Genomic DNA, 21,500 nt, shown 5'->3' with positions numbered 1-21,500 from the left:
AAGAACATGAAGAGATGGAAATCTAGTTTTATAGAAGTAATTCATTGGGTGAGCTTTGTTGGCATTTTATGTCATTAAGGGAGGAAATTTATAATCTGCTTTGGGGATTCTTGTTTTTGCTCAGAAGTGCTATCCTTTTCATTTCTTTGAGTCATCTAGCAAGTAATGAAAAAAAGATATTTCAATCCATACCCATCACACACACCTTACACTGTATTTAGAGCAAAACTTAACAGACTTTTTAAAATTGAAAATAAATTAATATTTCTCATAAGAAGTTAGGAAAAGAACAAAATGAGCAAAAAGGTAGGTTAAAATTACTAAAGAAGAAAACTAACAAAAATGTAGAAAAGGTAAATAAAAGCTGATTCTTTAAAGAGATCAATAAAATAGATAAATCCACTGGAAAGACTGATTCCAAAACAGAAAACAAAGGTAAAAAAGACAAAAAAAATGTAGAAGAGATTAACACAAGTAGGTAGGGTGTTACATCAACTCTGGATGTTATGTGCAAATATTAAAAGTAGAGGGATTTTTATCAATTTGGCAAAAATTAAAAAAAAAATTATTATATCCCGTTCTACTATGGGTGTGAAGGAAAGGAAACACTTATTACGTAGGTAATTTCAAATTCTGAAGTCATTTTGGATAGCATCTTACTCTTAAATACATAAACCTATCCCACTTCTGAGAATCCTATAGGATGAAAAGCATTGATATATAGGGAGAAATGTACAAATACATTTATTGCAATATTGTGCTACCAAATAAAAGCTGTATTATAACCTGAATGCCTATTAAAAAGAATAAGGAAGTGGTTGAATAAGTCATACGATATTCATATATGGAATAGTATGTTGTTAAAAATAATAAACTGTTGACATAGAATGGTGGTTAATACTGAAGTACTTTTGGTAAAAAATAATTTGCACGGAAACATATACTATGTGATATTATCTTTGTAATTAGTAGCCAAACCCCTGTGTAATACATGTGTTTGTTAGCATGGGAATGGGAATGAGGAAGAACTATTAATTTTTTACTATATAGATTTTGTTTTAATAGTTAAAATGATCACATTGGTGTCTTAATGTTTTTGGAGGAATTTAATACAAGTTGAAAAAAGCCGTGATCACACTGCTTAATAAATCAAACTTCTAATTTTTCCACATTCCTTTGTTTTGTTTTGTTTTGTTTTCAAATCTTCACCTGAGGTTATTTTTTCCATTGATTTTTAGAGAGAGTGGACGGGAGGGAGGAAGGGAATATGAGAGAGAGAGAGACAGACAGACATTGATGTGAGAGAGAGACATCAATCTGCCAACCTCTGCCCTGCCTACTTTATTTTATTTTATTTTTGCCTTTATAGGTAAGGTTACTATAAATTTATTTGAGCATGATAGTTTTATTTTCAGTTGAATTCTTAGGGTAGTTTCTTTGGAGTGGGGAAATTGCTTGGCTAAGGAATGGGAACATTTTTAAAACTATTGGCGCCCTAGCTGGTTTGGCTCAATGGATGGAGCGTCAGCCTGCAGACTGAGGCGTCCCGGGTTCAATTCTGGCCAAGGGCACATGCCTGGGTTTCGGGCTCGATGCCCAGTGGGGCGCATGCGGGAGGCAGCCAATCAATGATTCTCTCTCATCATTGATGTTTCTATCTCTATCTCTCTCCCTCTCCCTTCCTCTCTAAAAATCAAAATATATTTTAAAAAAATAAAAAATAAAGCTGTTGGCATATTTTTGCCACAAGAGTTGTAGTGAGGATTAAAAATAGTTTTCACATTTCCCCATGAATAAATGTATGGCTTTAAATATATTTCCAGTATGTGTACTTTAACTCTGTTTCACACTATTTCATTTCTGTCCTTCTATTGTCTCCTCTTCATCCCCTTGCCACACCTTCTTTTCCACTCCTGAATGGAGCCTTGTGATGTAGTGTTAGGAACAGTGTGCTGGGGATTCAGTGATCTGACTTTTCATTCCCAGGTCTGCCATTAAGCAAGCTTTCATATGTCAGTTTTCTCATCTGAAAATGCAGTTTATATCAGGTGATTTCTAGGGTTCATTCCAGTTCTAAATTCTATGATTCTATGGTATGTATGTATGTATTTTCCCTTAAGAGTCTCTGACAGGGTTATTTTATTCTCCTCCAAGCAGGACTGTACATGTAACCAATCAAACCATCCTAGAAAAATTCTTTTCTGTTATCGTATATAAGGCTCTAGGTAAGATCCCATAGCCTTTCTTAGAATGCATAAGATTTCAGTTCTATTTTAGAAGAGTACTTCTTACTCTTTATTATATTGGATCCTCTATTTTAGAATTCCAGTGTGATCCTATGCCCTCTTCTTAGAAAAGGTGTAGATGTCCAGATAAATGGGACATATTGCATACAATTTTAGGTTAGGATCCCTGGCTTGATATAGACAATGGAACTGGAATAGAGAGCCAAGAAACAGAGTCCAGAATAGTGGAAGTTGGTATATGTATAACAAAAATAGTATAAAATGTCAGTGAATAAATTGTTTAAGAATGAAATCTATATGTATAAAAGCCAGGCGACTGGAACAATGGAACTACCAGAATGACCGGTTGCTATGATGTGCACTGCAGTGGCCAACTGGCTTGATCGGGGCCCTGATTGTCTGCCGCCCCCCCCCCCCCCCCAACTTTTTGCAGACCCTCACCCTGGCCAGCCCTATCCCTATAAGCCTCCCACCCCGATAGGCAGAGGGGATGGCCAGCCAACCACTCGCAGTCCCTCCCCTGGGCGGCCCCACTCCCGATCCCCCTGCACCACGATCGGTCCCTCCCCCTAGCTGGGCAGCCCCCCAATAGGCCTTGATCACTGGCCAGGCCGAGGGACCCCACCCATGCACAAATTTGTGCACCGGGCCTCTAGTAGATATATAACATGGAAGGACCTAAAGGGTATTATGTTAAGTGAAGTAAGTCAGACAGAGAAGGACAAATATATAATTTCAGTTATATGTGGAATCTAACAAACACACAGAAACAGACTCATAGATACAGAGAACAAGAGATGATTGTTAGAGGTGAGCGTGGCAGGGGAAGGAAGAAAAAGTGAAGGCGATTGAGAGGTACAAACTTCTAGTTATAAAATAAGTCTTGGGGACGGAATGTATGACAGAAAATTTACATACATACATACACACACACACACATATATATATATATATATATATAAAGAGGTAATATGCAAAATGTCTGGGATGCCGTAATGTCACAACTGCTCAGGAGGAGGCTGCACGTGCAGATGGGTGGGAAGGAACTGCGTGCACAGTGAGGCAAGCCACCGATGGCGCAGGCCCGGAGAGAATGAGGGCCTGTCAGCCACAGCGCGCTGGCAATCCTGCCTCTGCGCATGAGCTGCGGAGGAAACACCTTTTCTGACCGCTCATTGGCTAAGCTCTGGTATGCTACTCGCAGTGTTTTTGGTCACTTGGGTAATAAGAATCCAAGAAGGTGATCTAGGGTTTTTCCACCTCACTCCTGGAGAGGAAAATGAAGGTCCGCTGCTGGAGGGGCTAAGAAATGTCATATCCTGCCCTAGTCGGTTTGGCTCAGTGGATAGAGCCTCAGCCTGTGGACCACAGGGTCTGGGTTTGATTCTGGTCAAGGGCATGTACCTAGGTTGCAGGCTCCTCCCTGGCCGGGGCCCAGGTCAGGGCTCATGCAGGAGGCAACCAATTGAAGTGCCCCTCTCACATTGATGTTTCTCTCTGTCTTTCCCTCTCTCTTCCACGCTCTGAAAATCAATGGAAAAATATCCTCAGGTGAGGATAAAAAAAAAAGAAAGAAAGAAATGTCATATCCTATGAAAGACATTTTGAAAATGCCTAAAGAAAGTTTGTCATTTTTTTCGTGGTGAAGGGACTGGATTCCGTGTTGATGAAAACACCTTGGTGGCTGCGGCGGCCAGCAGTGGCAGCAGCAGTGGGGTGATGGGGGTAGCGCCTTCCCCTGATCAGCCCGGTCACCTCCTGCAGAGGTCAGTAGGACATCACCTGAGGGCTTCCAGACTGTGACAGGCGGCAGGCTGGGCTGAGGGACCCCCCTCCCCAACCCCCCCTTGCACAAATTTTTGTGCACCGGGCCTCTAGTCAATAATATTGTGATAACTTTATGGTTACAGATGGTTATTAGACTGACTTATAGTGACACTTCATGTGTACTATGTTGTACACATGAAGCTAATATAATGTATATCAACTAAATTTTAATTGAAAAATGATACAGAAACTCTCTATCTCATACTATATACAAAAATACTTGTTAGATTAAAGATCTAAATATAAAAAAGCATACTTGGAAACCTTAGATTCTTTTTCCAAGAGAATTTTCTTTATGCAATGGGGTGGAGAAGGATTTCTTAAAGGCATTTTTAAAAATTTGATTTGACTAGAGTAGCCCCTTCTTATTTGTGGGGATTATGTTCCAAGACCCCCATGCCAAAAACCATGGATAGTACCAAACCCAAATGTTAAAAATGGATGAATAAATTGTAGTATAATTATGTAGTGTGATACTTCATGCCAAATAAAACGAGTGAACTAGTTTGATTTTAATTGGCTATATCTTGAAAACAATAGTGACTGAAAAAGCAAATTGTAAAAGGATACAGTATGGTGTCATTTATATGAAATTTAAAGACTTATAAGCAGCACCATATATTTTTATGAATATACATGTATAAAATATGCTCTGTAATGAGTATCAACCAGTTTTAATATAGTATAGTGATTACCTTTTAGTTGGGAAGGGAAGGTTAAATGAAGGAAATATGGCAGAATACTAACTTGTTAAATCTGAGTGGTGACTGCAGGTGTGTCTAATATGATAGTCTCAATTTTTCTGATTGTTTAAGGACTTTTTATACATTTTTATACAATCCCAGCTTAGAGTTGGAAAAATTCGAAATAACTTGTATACCTCCAACATTTTATTATAGAAAATTTCAAACATAGACAAAAAAGAGAAAACTGATAAATCACCACACTCATCTTCAACATTTATCAGCATATAATCGGTCTTCCTAGTTTCATCTGTATTTACCTACTCTCTTAAGAATTATTTTGAATATATAAAATGTCATTTAATCTATAAAAAATACTTCAGAATATATTTTTAAATAAAAATGCTTTAAAAATAATGTGACTGTGCCAGCACTATCATCTTTAAAAAAACTGACATTGTTACTGTAATATCCAGTATCCAGGCAGAAGTCAGAATTCCCCATTGTTTCATAAGTGGAAAACAAATTAGCTCTCAAAATAATAGCCAAACAGTCCCAAACTGGTTTGACTCAGTGTGTAGAGTGTTGGCCCAAAGACTGAAGAGTCCCAGGTTTGATTCTGGTCAAGGGCATATACCTCGGTTGCAGGCTTGATCCCTTGGCCTTGGTTGGGGCGTGTGTGAGAGGCAACCAATCAATGTTTCTCTCTCTCTCCCCCTTCCACTCTCTAAAAGTCAATGGAAAAATATCCTTTGGATGAGGATTAACAAACAAATTAAAAAAGCAGAACAGGACTTCTGTTTTGTTGTTTTTTTCCTCTTCACAGTATTTTCCACTTTGTAGAGGAATGTGGATAACTAATACTCCAGGACCAAATGATACCAGTGTCAACAGCGTACTAACCTTTCTTTGTATTGTCTTCCACAGATCCAATTAGTCCCACCTGGACAGATCCAGATCCAGGGTGGGCAGGCTGTGCAGGTGCAGGGCCAGCAGGGCCAAACCCAGCAGATCATCATCCAGCAGCCCCAGACAGCCGTTACTGCTGGCCAGAGCCAGGTAATTTCACTAGCTCTGAACACAGCACAGCTGATTTAGAAGGGTCAAACAGCTGAACCATATATTTCACATGTAGTAGAAATGTGGGAGAAAACCATCAAAATATATATAGAGAGAGAGAGAACCAAGATGGCGGCATAGGTAAACACCTGAACTTGCTGCCGTGCACAACCATTTCAAAACTACAACTAAAAGACAAAACTTATATCATCCAGAACCATGGGAAGGCTGGCTGAGTGGAAATTCTACAACTAGAAGGAAAGAGAAAAGCACATTGAGTCCTGTAAGAGGTCCGGAGGCGCGCGCAAAAGGGGCTGGCAACTGGGTGCGATGTTGTCTTTTTCTATCAGGAGGGAGATACAAGCTCCTGACTGATCTGAACTCCAATTCTGGGTGAGACTCTGGGGACCCAGACTCATATGAGGAGAAACTAACTGGACTGTCTGGCATTGGGCCGGAACGCGAGGGCGGCTTTCTCTCAGGTGCTTGGAGCGATCATTGCTTCTGCATGGTGCTGCGAGGCACAAAGACCTGGGGACCTCTTTGGGGCAGGGCTGACGGGAAGCCATTGCTGTTTTCTCCACCCTGGTGATTCCCTGAGACCCCATCCAAGCTGTTTTCATAGGCTTTTTCATATGAATGGACTGGCCTTTTGCAATCTAAAACCTAACAAACTGCTGGTGGGTCAGAGAGCCCCAGAGCTTCCAAAAGAAGGCCCAAGGCTCCACAACAGCTTGCATTGCTTCACAGCTGGACCTCATCTGGGTACCTCCAAACCCCAAACAAATAGGAGGAATCTATAGATCTCTCTGTAGCTCCTGCTGGGTGGCCTCAGGCAGTGGCTGACTTTGCACCTCCTTGGAGATCCAAGAGCCAGTGTACCCAGTGGTCATAGTGAAACCATCCAGATTACAACTCTTCATATCCATAAGAGACACACTCAGGGGACAGACTCAGTGAGCACCAATGCCCCACTGAAGCAACTTCTGCCCCATAAAGGTGTCTCCAGCACAGAAGTTCTCCCTTTATAGACACAACTGCTCCTCACAGCCAATTGGCCTGGAGGTCAATTCCTCCCAGTGATACCAACAGCAATCAAGGCTTAATTACAACAAGACTGTGCACATAGCCCACAAAGGGGTGCACCAAGAGTGTCCACCTCAGGTAATTAAGGAGGCTGAGCCACTGGGCCCTATAGGACACCTAGCACACAAAGCCACTCTATCAACACGGAAGCAGCCAAAATGCGGAGACAAAGAAACAGGTCACAAATGAAAGAAATGGAGAAAAGCAAACTACTGGATATAGAGTTCAAAACCACGGTTATAAGGTTACTCAAGAATCTCCTAGAAACCTCCGAGAAATATAGTGAGACCCTCAAGGATATGAAAAAGGACCAATCAGAAATAAAGCATACACTAACTGAAAGAATAATATTCAGCCCTGTCCAGTTTTGCTCAGTGGATAGAGCGTCAGCCTGCAGACTGAAGGGTCCCAGGTTCAATTCCAGTCAAGGGCATGCACCTTGGTTGCTGGCACATCCCCAGTAGGGGGTGTGCAGGAGGCAGCTGATAGATGTTTCTCTCTCATCAATGTTTCTAACTCTCTATCCCTCTCTCTTCCTCTCTGTAAAAAATCAATAAGAAATATTAAAAAAAAAAAAGAACATTCAGAAATCCAACAGCAGACTAGAGGATCCCAAGAATCAAGTCAAAGATTTGAAATACAAAGAAGCAAAAAACACCCAACTGAAAAAGAAAAAAGAATCTAAAAATATGAAGATAGTGCAAGGAGCCTCTGGGACAACTTCAAGCGTACCAACATCTGAATTATAGGGGTGCCAGAAGAAGAGAGAGTAAGATATTGAAAACCTATTTGAAGAAATAATGACAGAAAACTTCCCCTACCAGGTGAAAGAAATTGACCTACAAGTCCAGGAAGCTCAAAGAACCCTAAATAAAAGGAATCCAAAGAGGACCATACTAGGACACATTATAATTAAAATGCCAAGGGCAAAAGACAAAGAATATTAAAAGCAGCAAGAGAAAAACAGTTACCTACAAGGGAGTACCCATACAATTGTCAGCAGATTTCTCAACAAAAACTATGCAAGCCAGAAGGGAGTGGCAAGAAATACTCAAAGTGATGAATACCAAGAACCTACAACTAAGATTACCCAGCAAAGCTATCATTCAGAATTAAAGGTGAGATAAAGAGCTTCACAGATAAGAAATAGCTAAAGAAGTTCATCACCGCCAAACCAGTTTTATATGAAATGCTGAAGGGTATTCTTTAAGAAGAGGAAGAAGAAGAAAAAGGTAAAGATAAAAATTATGAACAACGAAGTGAACAAATACATATCTATCAACAAGTGAATCTAAAAATCAAGTGAATAAAAAATCTGATGAACAGAGTAAACGTGAATATAATAGAATCTGGCTTAGAAAGGGAGTGGACTGACAATTCTCGGGGGGAAGGGAGTATGGGGGGTGTGGGAAGAGACTGCACAAAAATCGTACACCTATGGACCAAGACACTGGGGCGGGGGTAGGGGTAGGGTAGGAACTGGGGGGAGGGGAGCTATGGGGGTGAAAAAGAGGAACAATAATGATCTGAACAATAAAGATTTATTTAAAAAATTATCCTACCTAATAATAGACAAATATGCAAACTGACCACACCTTCGCTACGCCCAAGCTACGCCCACCAGCCAAGCCATGCCCACCAACCAATCAGGACGAGTATGCAAATTATCCCAACAAAGATGGCGGCTAATTTGCATATCAAGACAGCTTAGAAAGAAGCCAAGAGATGCTGAAGGGAGCAAAGCTGTGGAGAAGCAAGCAAGCCGGGGGGGTTGGGAGGGGAGGAGAAGGGAGGAGCGGAGGCGGGGCGGGGTAGAGTGCAGCAGGAAACCCTATTGCAGGATTTTTCCTGCAACGGGAACGCTAGTAAATAAATAAAATTTAAAAAAATAAAAGGGCGCAAAGGGTTTAAATCACTGTTTGTAGTTGGAGGCAATAGAGAGCGGGAGGAATAAAAATCTAAAATCTACACAGAGGGAAAAAATGTGTGTGTGTGTGTGTGTGTATTTTTTTTTTCCCCCAAGAAAAAGACTAGCCCTGGCCAGGTGGCTCTGTTGGTTGGAGCGCAGTCCTGTACACCAAAAGGTTGCAGGTTTAATTTCTGATCAGAGCCCATGCCTGCATTTTGGGTTCGATCCCCAGCCAGGATGCATACAGGAGGCAACCAACTGATTGATGTTTCTCTAGCATCGGTGTCTCTCCCTTCCTCTCTAAAATCAATCAAGACATATCCTGGGATGAGGATTTTTAAAAAGAGAAAAAGACTACATGGCCTTTTGTGATATTTTAGAATCTCTTAAATTGTGTTATAATTTCTTTCCTACAGACACAGCAGCAAATTGCTGTCCAGGGGCAGCAAGTGGCACAGACTGCTGAAGGGCAAACCATCGTTTATCAGCCAGTTAATGCAGACGGTACCATTCTCCAGCAAGGTAAGTATGCCCATTCATTTCTGTCTACTTTTGGGGGATTCATCTTCATTCCTTGAGCAAATGATGCTTCAGGAATTTTGTGGTGGTCTCTACATGACATATTTTTGAACAAAAAATAAGATTTTCTCTAAGTCTTCATTGATTGTTATTAGGTCCTTGTCACCAATACATGAGCAACGTCAATTCCATTTGGAGGAATCCCTAAGTAGTGGTTAAAAGATTGAGCCAAGTGAGGATGTAAAGTATAGCATAGGGAATATAGTCAGTGATATCCTAATAACTATGTATGGTGTCAGATGGGATCGAGGTTTATGGGGGATGATCACTTAGTAAGTTATGTAATGTCTAATTACTTGAGTGTACACCTGAAACTAATATAATAATGTATGTCAACTGTATTTGAAAAATAATTTTTTAAAAAGGACTGCTCATAAGGATTTAATCTTCTACTTAACACTTTCTAAATAGAAAATTGGAAATAGGAGTTGTTGCTTAGGTGTATATATAGGAGTTGTTGCTTAGGTGTATTTTTATCAGGGCCACTTCTTTGTTAATTTATTCCAAAAATACTTACTATGTGCCTATTATGTATGTAGAACTTTGCTAAGAAAGAAGAGCTTCTCAAAGAAACTCTAATAAGGGAGACATACATGTGAACAAATAAATGTAGTGCAGAATCCTTATGGAGGTATGTTCTAGGAATAAATCATGCATACAGAAGGGAGAGATGAAATATGGCTTGAGAGGAGAATGTATTTCAGAGAGGAGGAGATGGTGCAAACTGAACTGAAGAGCTTTTGGAAGCATTTCTCAGATAGTTAAATCTAAAAAGGATATCTCACTTAGATTCCATGACTAAAGGTTTGACTTATGATTAAGACTTAGCAGTATATAAGATCCAGTGGATGCAGTAACTGTGCTTTTGTTATGACTCAGGAGAGGGCCTGAACTGGATTGAGCACTGGCAGGAACTCAGAAAATGGTAAACACATTCTCCTCGGTGCTGCTGTTGATAGTCTGGGGACTTGGAATGCTTGGTTTAAGCTTTAGGCCTGCAACTGGCTGATTCCTTGTCAGTTTAGGATGAACAATTTATAAGTTTATAAAATTTCTTTCCTGAAGCTGATTGTCCATATGTACAAAAACTGGGGATAGCTATCGTCAGACTGACCCATAGAAGTGGAAGACTCCAAACTGTCTCGCCACCTATTGAAAACTATTATTGTAATGCCCAGGAAAGTATCCATTTCAAGGATAGATTTATTCAGAGCTAGAACCAAGAAAGTTAATAGAGTTTCAAAGATTATGATTACATGGGTTTTATATAGTAAACCAGGCAGAGAGTGGGTGAGTGCTTTTTTCCCCCTTATGCAGTTTAGTATGTTTTTCCAAGGTGATTAAATGTGTGCCAGATAGAAGAGGAACTAACTGTGTTCCCTTCTTTCTGTGTACCTGTTTTTTGTTTTATGTTTTATTTTCTTAAAGTTACAGTCCCTGTTTCAGGCATGATCACCATCCCAGCGGCGAGTTTGGCAGGAGCACAGATTGTTCAGACAGGAGCCAACACCAATACAACCAGCAGTGGACAAGGGACTGTCACTGTGACACTACCAGTGGCAGGCAATGTGGTCAATTCAGGAGGGATGGTCATGGTAAGAATATTGATTCTTCAGCTCACTGTTCTCATCTGTAATTTCTTTTCCTACATATCTGTCTTTGCAAAATTCTTGAACTTGCAATTTGATATCTCTCATAAAGCTTGTTAATAATGTTGACCTCTTGGCATTGAGATTGATCCTTAAGGCACTTATAGAGATCTACTTTTATAATAAACATTAGAGGCCCGGTGCACAAAATTCGTGCACAGGGGGTGGGGGAAGTCCCTCAGCCCGACCTACACCCTCTCCAATCTGGGACCCCTCGGGGGATGTCCAACTGCCAGTTTAGGCCTGATCCCGTTGGACATTCCTCTTGCAATCCGGGACCACTGGCTCCTAACTGCTCACTTGGCTGCCTGCCTGATCGTCCCTAACCGCCTCTGCCTGCCGGCCTGATCATCCCCTAACTGCTCCCCTGCCAGCCTGATCGCCCCTAACTGCCTCTGCCTACCGGCCTGATCGCCCCCTAACTGCTCCCCTGCTGGCCTGATTGCCCCTAACTGTCCTCCCCTGCTGGCCTGATCGCCCCTAACTGCCTCTGCCTCGCCCACCCCCACACCCCCAAACCCCCACCATGGCTTTGTTTGGAAGATGTCCGGTCTAATTAGCATATTACCCTTTTATTAGTATAGATTACAGTGAACCATAATTCATTGTGAGGACCTATTAGTCCCAGGTACTATTCTTGGTGCTGGAGATATAGTAGTGATTAAGCAGATTAAATGTGTGATATAAATACAGCGATAAGATAGGGAAGGAAAGTTGGGTGGTATGTGAAAGCTAAATCCTCATATCTCAAAATAGGATGTTAGTACATAGTACCTAAAATGGATAAATTAAGAATTGAGTAGCAGAAGCCTGCACAGAGAGGGAGGAAGCTACCAGAAGAAACAATACAGACGTTCAAAGTTAACATTGGGAAGGGAGTGTGGCTAAGGAGACTTGTTTCATCATACATTTAGTACAGTGTTTTGTTTTTGTTTGTTTGTTTAGAAAAATTAGTCTTAAATTATATAGTAAGTTAACTAAATTAGTTGTATAACTATAGGCATTAAGTAGCACTTGGTAAATTTATACCAATTTTCCATTGAACTGTTTTACCATATTGTCATACTAGAGGCCTGGTGCACGAAATTAGTGCACAGGTAGGATCCCTAGGCCTGGCCAGTGATCAGGGCAGATTGGGGCCTGCTGGCTACCAGCCTCCCTTCCCCGGCTGCTGGCTGGGGCCTTCCTTCATTCCGCACCGCCCCTGGTGGTCAGCACATGTCATAGCAAGCGATAGAACTCCTGGTCTCCTAGTCGAACTCCCGTAGGGACACTGCATATTAGCCTGTCATATATATAGATGATTACTGTCTGGATGACTAGATGGCAGCAGACATTCCTAGAGAATGGAGCCATGCGTGGACAAGAATTTGGACCAGGTTATGTTATTTCTAAGTGTGGCTTCGGGGCCCCCAATTGATAGATTTGTAATATTTGTTTAAAATGCATTTAGTGTAAGTGTTCTCCAGGAAGTGCATTTAACTGAGTGCCCTGTAAAAGCTACTCTTGTATAACATTCAGAATAAAATAGATTAACACAGATTAAGAAACTGTTTCCTATGTCACTATTTAATAAACTGGTTTTCTCTCAACACAGATGGTGCCTGGTGCTGGGTCTGTGCCTGCTATCCAAAGAATCCCTCTACCTGGGGCAGAGATGCTCGAAGAAGAGCCTCTCTATGTGAATGCCAAACAGTATCACCGCATACTTAAGAGGAGGCAAGCCCGAGCCAAACTAGAGGCAGAAGGGAAAATTCCAAAGGAAAGAAGGGTATATATAACATAGGGAGGGATGTAGGAAGAGAATACCAGGGTTCTACTTTAGGAATAAGTTAAACCTTTTATATGGTTTGTTTCCTTGAGAACCTTCCAAACAACTGAAGGCATATAGATAGCTGGTTGGTTTGTTTGTTTGTTTTTTATTATATTTTTATTGATTTCAGAGAGGAAAGAAGAGGGAGGGAGAGAGAGAAACATCAATGATGAGAGAGAATCATTGATCGGCTGCCTCCTGCATGCCCCACACTGGGGATCAAGACTGCAACCCAGGCATGTGCCCTGACCAGGAATCGAACCATGACCTCCTCGTTCATAGGTCGATGCATAACCACTGAGCCACACCAACCGGGCTGATAGCTGGTATTTTTTATAAAAGTTATCATTTGCTATATGTAGGTGCAACTACAGAAGCAAAAAAATAACACTGGCTTAAATTTTTTAAAAATTTTCTTACATAAAAGAAGTCTAGAGATAAATTATTCTGGGCTGGTAGCACATTTCCACAGTTCTCAAGACTCATTCTCCTCCTGTCTTATTCTAATTTCTTAGTTTGCTTTTTGTAGTCCAAGATATACTGCTTGGGCTCCAGCCTAAGGAGCAAATGGAACAAAAGAGGCAGCTCTCTTTTAAGGAAACTTTTAGGAAGTTTTATGTATTTGATTAGCCAAAATTTTTTTTTTAAATATTTTTTCATTGACTTCATAGAGGAAGGGAGAGGGAAAGAGAGAGAAACATCAATGATGAGAGAGAATCATTGATCAGCTGCCTCCTGCACACCCCACACTGGGGATTGAGCACGCAACGTGGGCATGTGCCCTGACCGGGAATTGAACCATGACCTTCTGGTTCATATAGGTCGACGCTCAACCACTGAGCCACACCGGCCAGGCTCATTAGCCAAAATTTAATTACATGGCCAGTTACCTGCAAATAAGGCAAGAAAATGCAGTGTTTTTACTAAGCAGCCATTTGCCCAACAAAAATTTGGTCTGTTATTATAGCAAAGGAGAGGATATATATATTAAAAGATAGGTAGTTATCTATGGGATAACTTTGGGGAGTCTTTTTTATTATATTCATTTAGCATTTACTTCTTATGGTAGTTATATATGGTTAGCTATCCAGTGTTTTCTCCAAAGCTTTCTCCATAATTCAAAGTCATAAGTGCCTCTGGTGGCTTTGATCACTGCTTTTTTAAACTATTGAAGATGGAATTTGTGCAGTAGATAACTATGCTGGTTCTAGCTAGTAGTTAAGTAGTTTTATTTCTGGTTTTAGAAATATCTGCATGAGTCTCGGCACCGTCATGCCATGGCACGGAAGCGTGGTGAAGGTGGGCGATTTTTCTCTCCGAAAGAAAAGGATAGTCCTCATATGCAGGTAAGAAGACTTGTTACTTTGTATTTTCTCAGGTGGAATCTTTTGCATTGTCTAAGCATTTTTCACCAACTGAATCTTTACATCAACCTAAAGCCCCAGGAGGTAAGAATTTTACAATTGAATCAAAGGTTTAGACAGATTAAATAGTTTGCCTAAGGTAAAATCTATATATAAAAGGCTAAGTGTCCGTCCAACCGGTAGCTATGCCATGCACTGACCACCAGGGGGCAGATGCCCAACGCAGGAGCTGCCATGAGGCGCACTGGCCATTTAAAAATAAACAGCACCATGGAACTGGTGCCGACAAACCAATGCTTGGCTTCCCCTAAGTGGGACACAGGCCCCGGCACCACCCTGGAGCGACACCCCACCAAATCTCAGCCTATGGCTGCCAAGACCCTATGGTGCAAAATGCAGCCCACGGCCCAGCCCAGAAACTGTCGCTGCGGGCGCCTTGTAATGATGTCACGTAGCAACATCTAGCTTCCTCTCCCTTGTGACTAGCCTCCTTGGAGTTTCTTCAGCCCAGGAACACAACTTGCTTTATAGCCAGGTACAAACATTTTACAGTTCAACCAAATGTTTGTGAAGCATTTTCCCATGCTTCATCTCATTTTATCCTCAGAAGTCCTGGAGTAGATAGATAGGAAACTTGGTAGAATCCTATTTTCTTTTCATTAGCAAGACGCAAATAATTGTATTAAAATATTTCTTCTAATTAATTTCCTTTCAGTGTTCACGAATCCATGCACCGGGACACTAGTACTTTATAAAATGGAACAACTGAAATTCAAACCCAGGCAGTAAAATTCCATAACTTACTCTGTAACTACTATATTGTACTGGTTCTTACATCTAATTCTACTGATTTTATTGTATTGACATTTCTGAGTCAATATATCTAAAATAGAACTCTTGGTGTGTGTTTTTTAATGCCTCAACCACTCATCTCAACATGTCCATCTACCAGTTACTAGAATTATCCAACTCTTCATTTTACCTCTAAAATATAATCTGAATCAGTTTACTTTTTTCCATTCCAAATGTCAGCCTAGTGCAGTGATGGGCAACCTTTTGAGCTTGGTGTGTCAAACTTCGCCAAAAAACTGAGCATAACTCGGGTAGTGTGTCACTTTGAGGAAAAAACATTATTTCGCAAATGTTTTATCCTCGGCATGCGGCCGCCTCAGCGGCCACGTGTCATCAGAAATGGCTACGCGTCTCAGTGCTGACATGCGTGTCATAGGTTCGCCATCACTGGCCTAGTGTAATCCTCTCTCTTTTGGTTCAGTTAATATAACAACTGCCTACTGGTCTCCTTTCTTCCATTCTTGCGCTGCTCTGGTCCATTAGCCATATTTTAGTGTGATCTTTTTAAATGTATATCATATCACATCACCATCTTGCTTAAATTCCTTCTACCCCTGCCCTTTCTCATTTGCACTTAAGACTAAAATCTAAAGAGCTTACCTTGGCCAACAAGGTCCTGAATGATCTAGCTCCTGCCTACCTCTGGCTTCATTTCCTCCTACTCCTTGGTTTTTATGCTCTTGCTATAGTGTTCATTGTTCGGTCTTCTGCCATTAGGACCTTTGTCTTCAATATAGCCAATTTGTAAAGCTTTTCGCCCAAGGAACTCTCCTAATTCTCTGTTCTAACAATATGACCTCAGTCAAGTTACTTAGCCTCTTTTAGCCTCAGTTTTCTTCACCTGTAAAATGGAGTGCTATTGATACTTCACAAGAATGTGAGAATGTCATGCAGTAAGTCACATTAGGCACCTACTTAGCCTAGTACTATATATTAGAGGCCCGGTGCATGAATTCGTGCATGGGTGGGGTCCGGCCAGCCTGGCCAAGGGGAAGGGACATAGGCAGTTGGCCAGCCGGCCTGCCTGCTGGTCGAACTCCTGGTCAAGGGGACAATTTGCATATTAGCCTTTTATTATATAGGATATACACTGAGTGGCCAGATGATTATGTGTTCAGAGATCATAATAATCTGGCCACTCAGTGTATATATACAGCATGTCCGACTGGCATGGCTCAGTGGTTGAGCATCGACCTATGAACCAGGAGGTAATGGTTCGATTCCCAGTCAGGGCACATGCCCGAGCTGTGGGCTCGATCCCCATTGCGGGGTATGCAGGAGGCGGGCAATCAATGATTCTACTTCATCATTGATGTTTCTATCTTTCTCTCTCTGGAATCAATAAAAATATATTTAAAAATATATATAGCATGACATGGCTTCTTTCGGTCTTTTTCTTAGCCACCTCTAAGGACCCTTAAACACTAAAGGTAGAGCACCACATAGGTGTGCTATGAACTCTGGAGTGTTCATTAATGGAGTGCCAGGCCAGAACAGATTTTTAATCCTTTTAAGAATAAGGTTTATTGTCTCATTTCCAAATGGAGCTGCATTTTAACCCATTTATGCAGACTTGCAAGCAGACCTTTGGTTTTCTTGGCAAAGTTGTATGTATGCCCTCGGTGATAAAGTAGTGAGAGCCACAGTTCCTGTTGCTTTTGCAAAGTACTTTAATCATTATTATGCTTTCTTTGTCTCTAGGATCCAAACCAAGCAGATGAAGAAGCAATGACACAGATCATCCGAGTGTCCTAACCCCAGGCCATGTGATGGAGATGATCAAGGTCATGTTCCTCACCACTGTTCCAGGAAATTGATCACTTCTTCCAATGGGACACTGATGATCACATTCTGCCCTTTTCTACAGGACAGAAACCCACTTAGTTTTTCAAAGTGGCTTGGTATTATAATTGCAGCAGTGTCTGGCAAATTGAAGTTGCAAGGCTTTGTCTCACCCTTTCAGTCAGGACCTATTTTAGACTGTTGATGACATTGACGTTTCATGGACTAGGATGATGCAAGGGACTCATGCCAGCCCAACAGTACCACACACAGCACTTAGATGTTGACTGGTGAAGCCAGCCAGCCGTCTGAGCAGCGGAGAACAACCTTCTCAAGCTAAACTACAATCCGGGAAGCTGCGGCCCACTCCTTCCCATGGAATCTAAACACCATCTCAGGCTAAGTGAATGGATACTGTATTCAGAGATGACTTCCAGGCATGGAAGTTCAATCTCATAATATGGAAATAATAAATTCTCTGAGATACATTCATCTAATCTGTGGTAATAATAAGAATCTCTGTCTGCCAAGATGATAGGTTGGTATTTTTGGACTCGAAGCCAAGAAAAAGCTAATTCTGGGGATAGAATGATAAAAGAATCAAGCACTAAAAATAATTGCTGAATCTTTTTTCGTTTTGGCCAGTTGTGGTCTGCTTGTCAATTTATTGACAGGTCATCTGGACCATAGTTCTTACTATGGCTACTTGTAAGACAATTTAGAAGGTATTGGACCTTGAAACTTCCTTTCCTAAGTAGAGAACAAAACAATACAACTATGCTGAAGTGCTGAGGACATTTGTAGTAACTCCTAAACAGAGAGGCAAACTAGAGATTTTCAGTCATAGGCTTGGTGACAGCATTTGGAAAATAGAAGGGTTTGTGTGTGTTTCAGCCTAGAAGAAGAAGAGAGAGAGAGGTATATATATATATACCCATGTGTTGTCGTATAGCATGATTCTTCAGTTGATGGATGCCTGGGATGGATCATTAAGATGAAGAGACTAATTTACATTATAATCTTTTTAACAACTGAAAGAGAGAAGTCTGAGATTTGGTCTTTGACACTTTCTGGAAAGCACTGTTCAATCAAGCTATCCTGGATGTTCTCCAGGTTACCTCCTAGACTTAACGTGGATGTTGGCTTCACTCCTGCAAGTGCTTTGTGCTGGCCCCAGAAAACGGACATTCTCATGTTTCCCATGGCAGCTGACTAGTTGGTGCCAGCTTCCATATGCTTCCCCCCTTTCTTCACATGTCTTGTGCAGCAAGGTTTTCACATTGCGTCTACATTTTGGGGACAAATTACAGACTGGAACTAGAGATGCCTATAGTGTAAGGAATTGGGCTACAGTTCCCAGAATGGGTTGTGTCTCATTTCTTTTCTATATGTTGAACCCTGGTAGAAGTAAGGTGATACTTCAGAAGAGTTTCTGCCTACCTGGAAACAAAGAAGGAAAACTTAATTCTTTTTGACTTAAATACCAAGAGTAAAGATTGGCTCTTTTTATATTTTACTCTAATTGTATTAAGAGAGAAAAAATATTTCACTCTCTAAAGAAAACATCATAAGCATTGTAATGGTCTAAATAGAGGTACAGAGCTATGCAAAGAAAGCAGGAAGTGAAATATATTTCTAATTCCTGGAATCGAATCATCTCCTGGCTTCCAGATGTCAGGAATGGAGGACTTATTCTTTGGTAGACTCGCTAGAAACTTCTGGCTCATAACATGAGTTTTAGATGTTAACTTTATCCAGTAATTCCCAAATTTGTCAAATGACAGATTACTAAAAACAATGAGAAATTTATATCCCTTGGTTTGTTCAGGAATCTTTAAGGTGCAGAGTTCAGAAAGAGATTCCTCAGACCTAATTTCTAGTACTTAAGCCAATAGTTCTAAAATGCTATTTATTTGTGTCTGTAAGTTTGTACATAATTCCAGCCTCATTGTTGCGGAATTATTTTTTCATGCATTTGAGTTTTGCTTGAAATTAAATGCTTCAGTTGTCATTGCATTTCAGCTAATTCATGGCCCTTTTATTGTGGTCATTTTTAAAACACCATAATAACCCACAAAGTGGGGGTGGGGGTGGGGCGATTAAGGTTTGGATTTTTTATTTGTTGCTAGAAGTTCTTTTATTCATTTTTCCTTTTGACTGTAGTGATGACTTAGATATAGAAAGAGTGAATGGATGAGTGAATAATTGGTTTAATACATAGTTACTTCATGAATGCTTTTTTTTTTTGCAGGATAATTGTATATATTTTAATTGTATTGGTACATTGAACATGTCAGTGTCTATATCACTGGACCAACAACATTTTGGCTATTGAGTGCCTGATAATAATGTCTTGATTTTCCTTTGGGACTCAATTATATATATTTTCTCCTCAGCGGTAGGGGGAGTACAGGTGATCTAATCATTGATGTCATTGCAATTGTTATTTTTAAAAATAAATTTATGAAAAAGTGATTTGAATTTTGAGAAGTCTACATACCCCTGGGTTCTAGGTTGTTGTTTATAATGTTGAAATTGATCTCTATAGACAAGACATAAGTAGTGTCCAAGCCTCTTACCTATCTCCTTCCTTTAATCTCTTTTCCTTCCCTTTTGGCCTTCCCACCCTGCTGACAGGTATTTTCTGTCCTCTGTGGGCTGATAATATATTTGGTCTTACTGGAAGTGTTCTCAAAATGCAAAGAAGAATTCCTTGAGTAAAATTAGCCCACCAAAATGGCATTGATTATTAGGTGTTGTACAACTATAGTGAAAATAAAAATGTTTAGTTTTTTTATTTCTGCAGGAAAGACAAAAATACTTTTCTGATTGTTAAAAATCCACAATGTACTCATAGTTGTACTGCTTTGTGTTCTCTATGAATCTGAGCAACAGATTGGAAACTTAAGTACGTCATTATCCAACAAAAGTCAGGAATTAAGAGAAAAACAGCCACAGGGAGCTCTCCCAAGAGAGACCAGATTGACCAACCCTGGCAGACCACAGAAATAAAAGAATCTCTCCCCTAACAATTAAAACGGGCCAACAGTAAAATAGCCTTAGTGTAACTTAAAAAACCATCCTGCGTTTGCTTTAGCCAGATGCCTAAGGAACTTGTCCTTAGAAATTCAGAGATGACCCGTTTCTACCCATGATATGACGCAAAGACCACCTACTAATATTTATCCCAGATCTTTTTTGTTGTAGAAGCATCTTCACTATCATATTTCTTGAAAAAACGAGAGCATTGCGGCTTTGAAAACCCTGCTCTTAGCTGCCCCGCCTTCCGCCCGTCCCCCTGCCCCGGAAGCCAGAGCTAGGGCAGAGGCCGGTGGGGCGGTACCGCTTTTGATTGGCGCTGCCACAAGGAAGCCCACACTGATTGGTTGGTGGGAGGGACCGCCATGCTAATTGGCTGCTACTCGGGGGACCTTGTTTCCGGTGGGTCGGCGGGCAATCCCGCCGCCGTCATGGCGACCGGCGACCGGGTGAGGGCGCCGCTTCTGTGGCCTGTGGAGGCCCGGTTGGCGGCGCTACTTCCCGACCTGCTGGTCTTCAGGAAGCCCCGGGCACCAGAACCCGAGCTGGCCACGGCCCAGGGCGTCCTCCTTGGCGTCCACGTGACTGGTGAGGGCGAGGGCCGGCGCGTCGCTCCCCAGCCCGCCCCAGCGGCGGCCGTTGGGCCTCAGCTCCCAGAGGCGCTTTTCACTGCCGGCCGCCCGCGGGGAACAGCGCCGTTTCAGAGCAGGAGGACTCCTTTAGGGATGTTCTGGCATAGCCCTGGGCTTCTCTTCAGAAAGGAGGAAATTGAGACTCCTAAAGGGGAAACCACGTGTCCGGGGCCACACGGCCGACTTTGAGACCTAGATCCTCCCAATACCGAGCATTTTCCAATAAGTACTTTTCCTCGTTCGCTTACTGTATTCGCTCAGTTCATTCTTTGCGTCTACAAGTATGTGCCCGCCATCGTTCCAGGAGTTAGAGAACGAGCAGCTACCTTGAGAGTCTGTCCATTTAACGGGTGTTTGGGGAGTGTATGTGTCTGGATATGAACATGAGTGATTCAAGGAGTATGAACACTGTATGAACATACAGTGATTCAAGGAGTTCAAAATAAGAGTTCTCCATAGAGCATGAATGTGTTCCCCTTGTGCTGTCTCTGTCTCTTGGGGAGAATCCTGTCGGTCCCTTGGCCAGCGGGCCTTAGAGAATGGTGGGAGGGGAAGCTGGCTTCCGATGAAAAGGGGCTTGCGGCTGGCCTCACCATCTGCAGCTCCTGGAGCAGTGGCCCCGGACTTCCCCAGAGGCAGCAGCCACCTGCCTGCCCCCCTCCCCGCCCCCCCCCCCACCTTAAAGGATGATGGAATTGCTAAAGCCCAAGACATCTGCCTCCTTTACCCTGGTTTGATATGTGGAGGAATAAAAGTTTAGGATTTTCAGCTAACTTAATAATGTCTGCTTTGTTGGTTAGGATTTACAGCATTAGTGGACAGGTTCAGCCTGACCTGCAAGTCGGAAGATGACCTGGACAAACTGGCCCACATTTTCAGTTATTACATTAGTGACATCATCGAGCGTGAGTGACCATTGTAGGGGAGCAAGGAGGAGTGGTCTGGGCTCCTGAGGGTTTGTAATAGAAGGGGCCCTGGGG

At 41.7% G+C, this 21,500-nt stretch overlaps 2 protein-coding genes across 13 annotated transcripts in view; both read left to right on the top strand.

The window, feature by feature from the left end:
• The window catches only part of NFYA (nuclear transcription factor Y subunit alpha), a 32,664-nt gene extending 13,209 nt beyond the window's left edge, over positions 1 to 19,455 (top strand). For 2 of the 12 annotated variants that reach the window (XM_079780776.1, XM_079780777.1), the window contains exons 5-10: positions 5,684 to 5,815; positions 9,227 to 9,332; positions 10,818 to 10,984; positions 12,636 to 12,809; positions 14,096 to 14,197; positions 16,769 to 19,400. In XM_079780776.1, the coding sequence (XP_079636902.1) occupies positions 5,684 to 5,815; positions 9,227 to 9,332; positions 10,818 to 10,984; positions 12,636 to 12,809; positions 14,096 to 14,197; positions 16,769 to 16,822 (735 nt within the window). In that variant the 3' untranslated portion in view covers positions 16,823 to 19,400. Of the gene's footprint in view, positions 1 to 5,683; positions 5,816 to 9,226; positions 9,333 to 10,817; positions 10,985 to 12,635; positions 12,810 to 14,095; positions 14,198 to 16,768 lie in introns of all 12 variants that reach the window. The other 10 variants (XM_079780774.1, XM_079780778.1, XM_079780782.1 and 7 more) reach the window with 10 other exon arrangements.
• Positions 19,456 to 20,316: 861 nt separating this feature from the next.
• The window catches only part of LOC307105160 (adenylate cyclase type 10-like), a 40,393-nt gene continuing 39,209 nt past the window's right edge, over positions 20,317 to 21,500 (top strand). Inside the window, exons 1-2 of the mRNA XM_079780659.1 lie at positions 20,317 to 20,476; positions 21,321 to 21,425. Of these exons, the coding sequence (XP_079636785.1) occupies positions 20,320 to 20,476; positions 21,321 to 21,425 (262 nt within the window). The 5' untranslated portion in view covers positions 20,317 to 20,319. The remainder of the gene's footprint in view (positions 20,477 to 21,320; positions 21,426 to 21,500) is intronic.

Source organism: Cnephaeus nilssonii (genome assembly GCF_951640355.1).
Source record: "Cnephaeus nilssonii genome assembly, chromosome: 9".
Taxonomy (NCBI): Eukaryota; Metazoa; Chordata; class Mammalia; order Chiroptera; family Vespertilionidae; genus Cnephaeus; species Cnephaeus nilssonii.
This window is presented reverse-complemented; position numbering and strand designations above follow the sequence as displayed.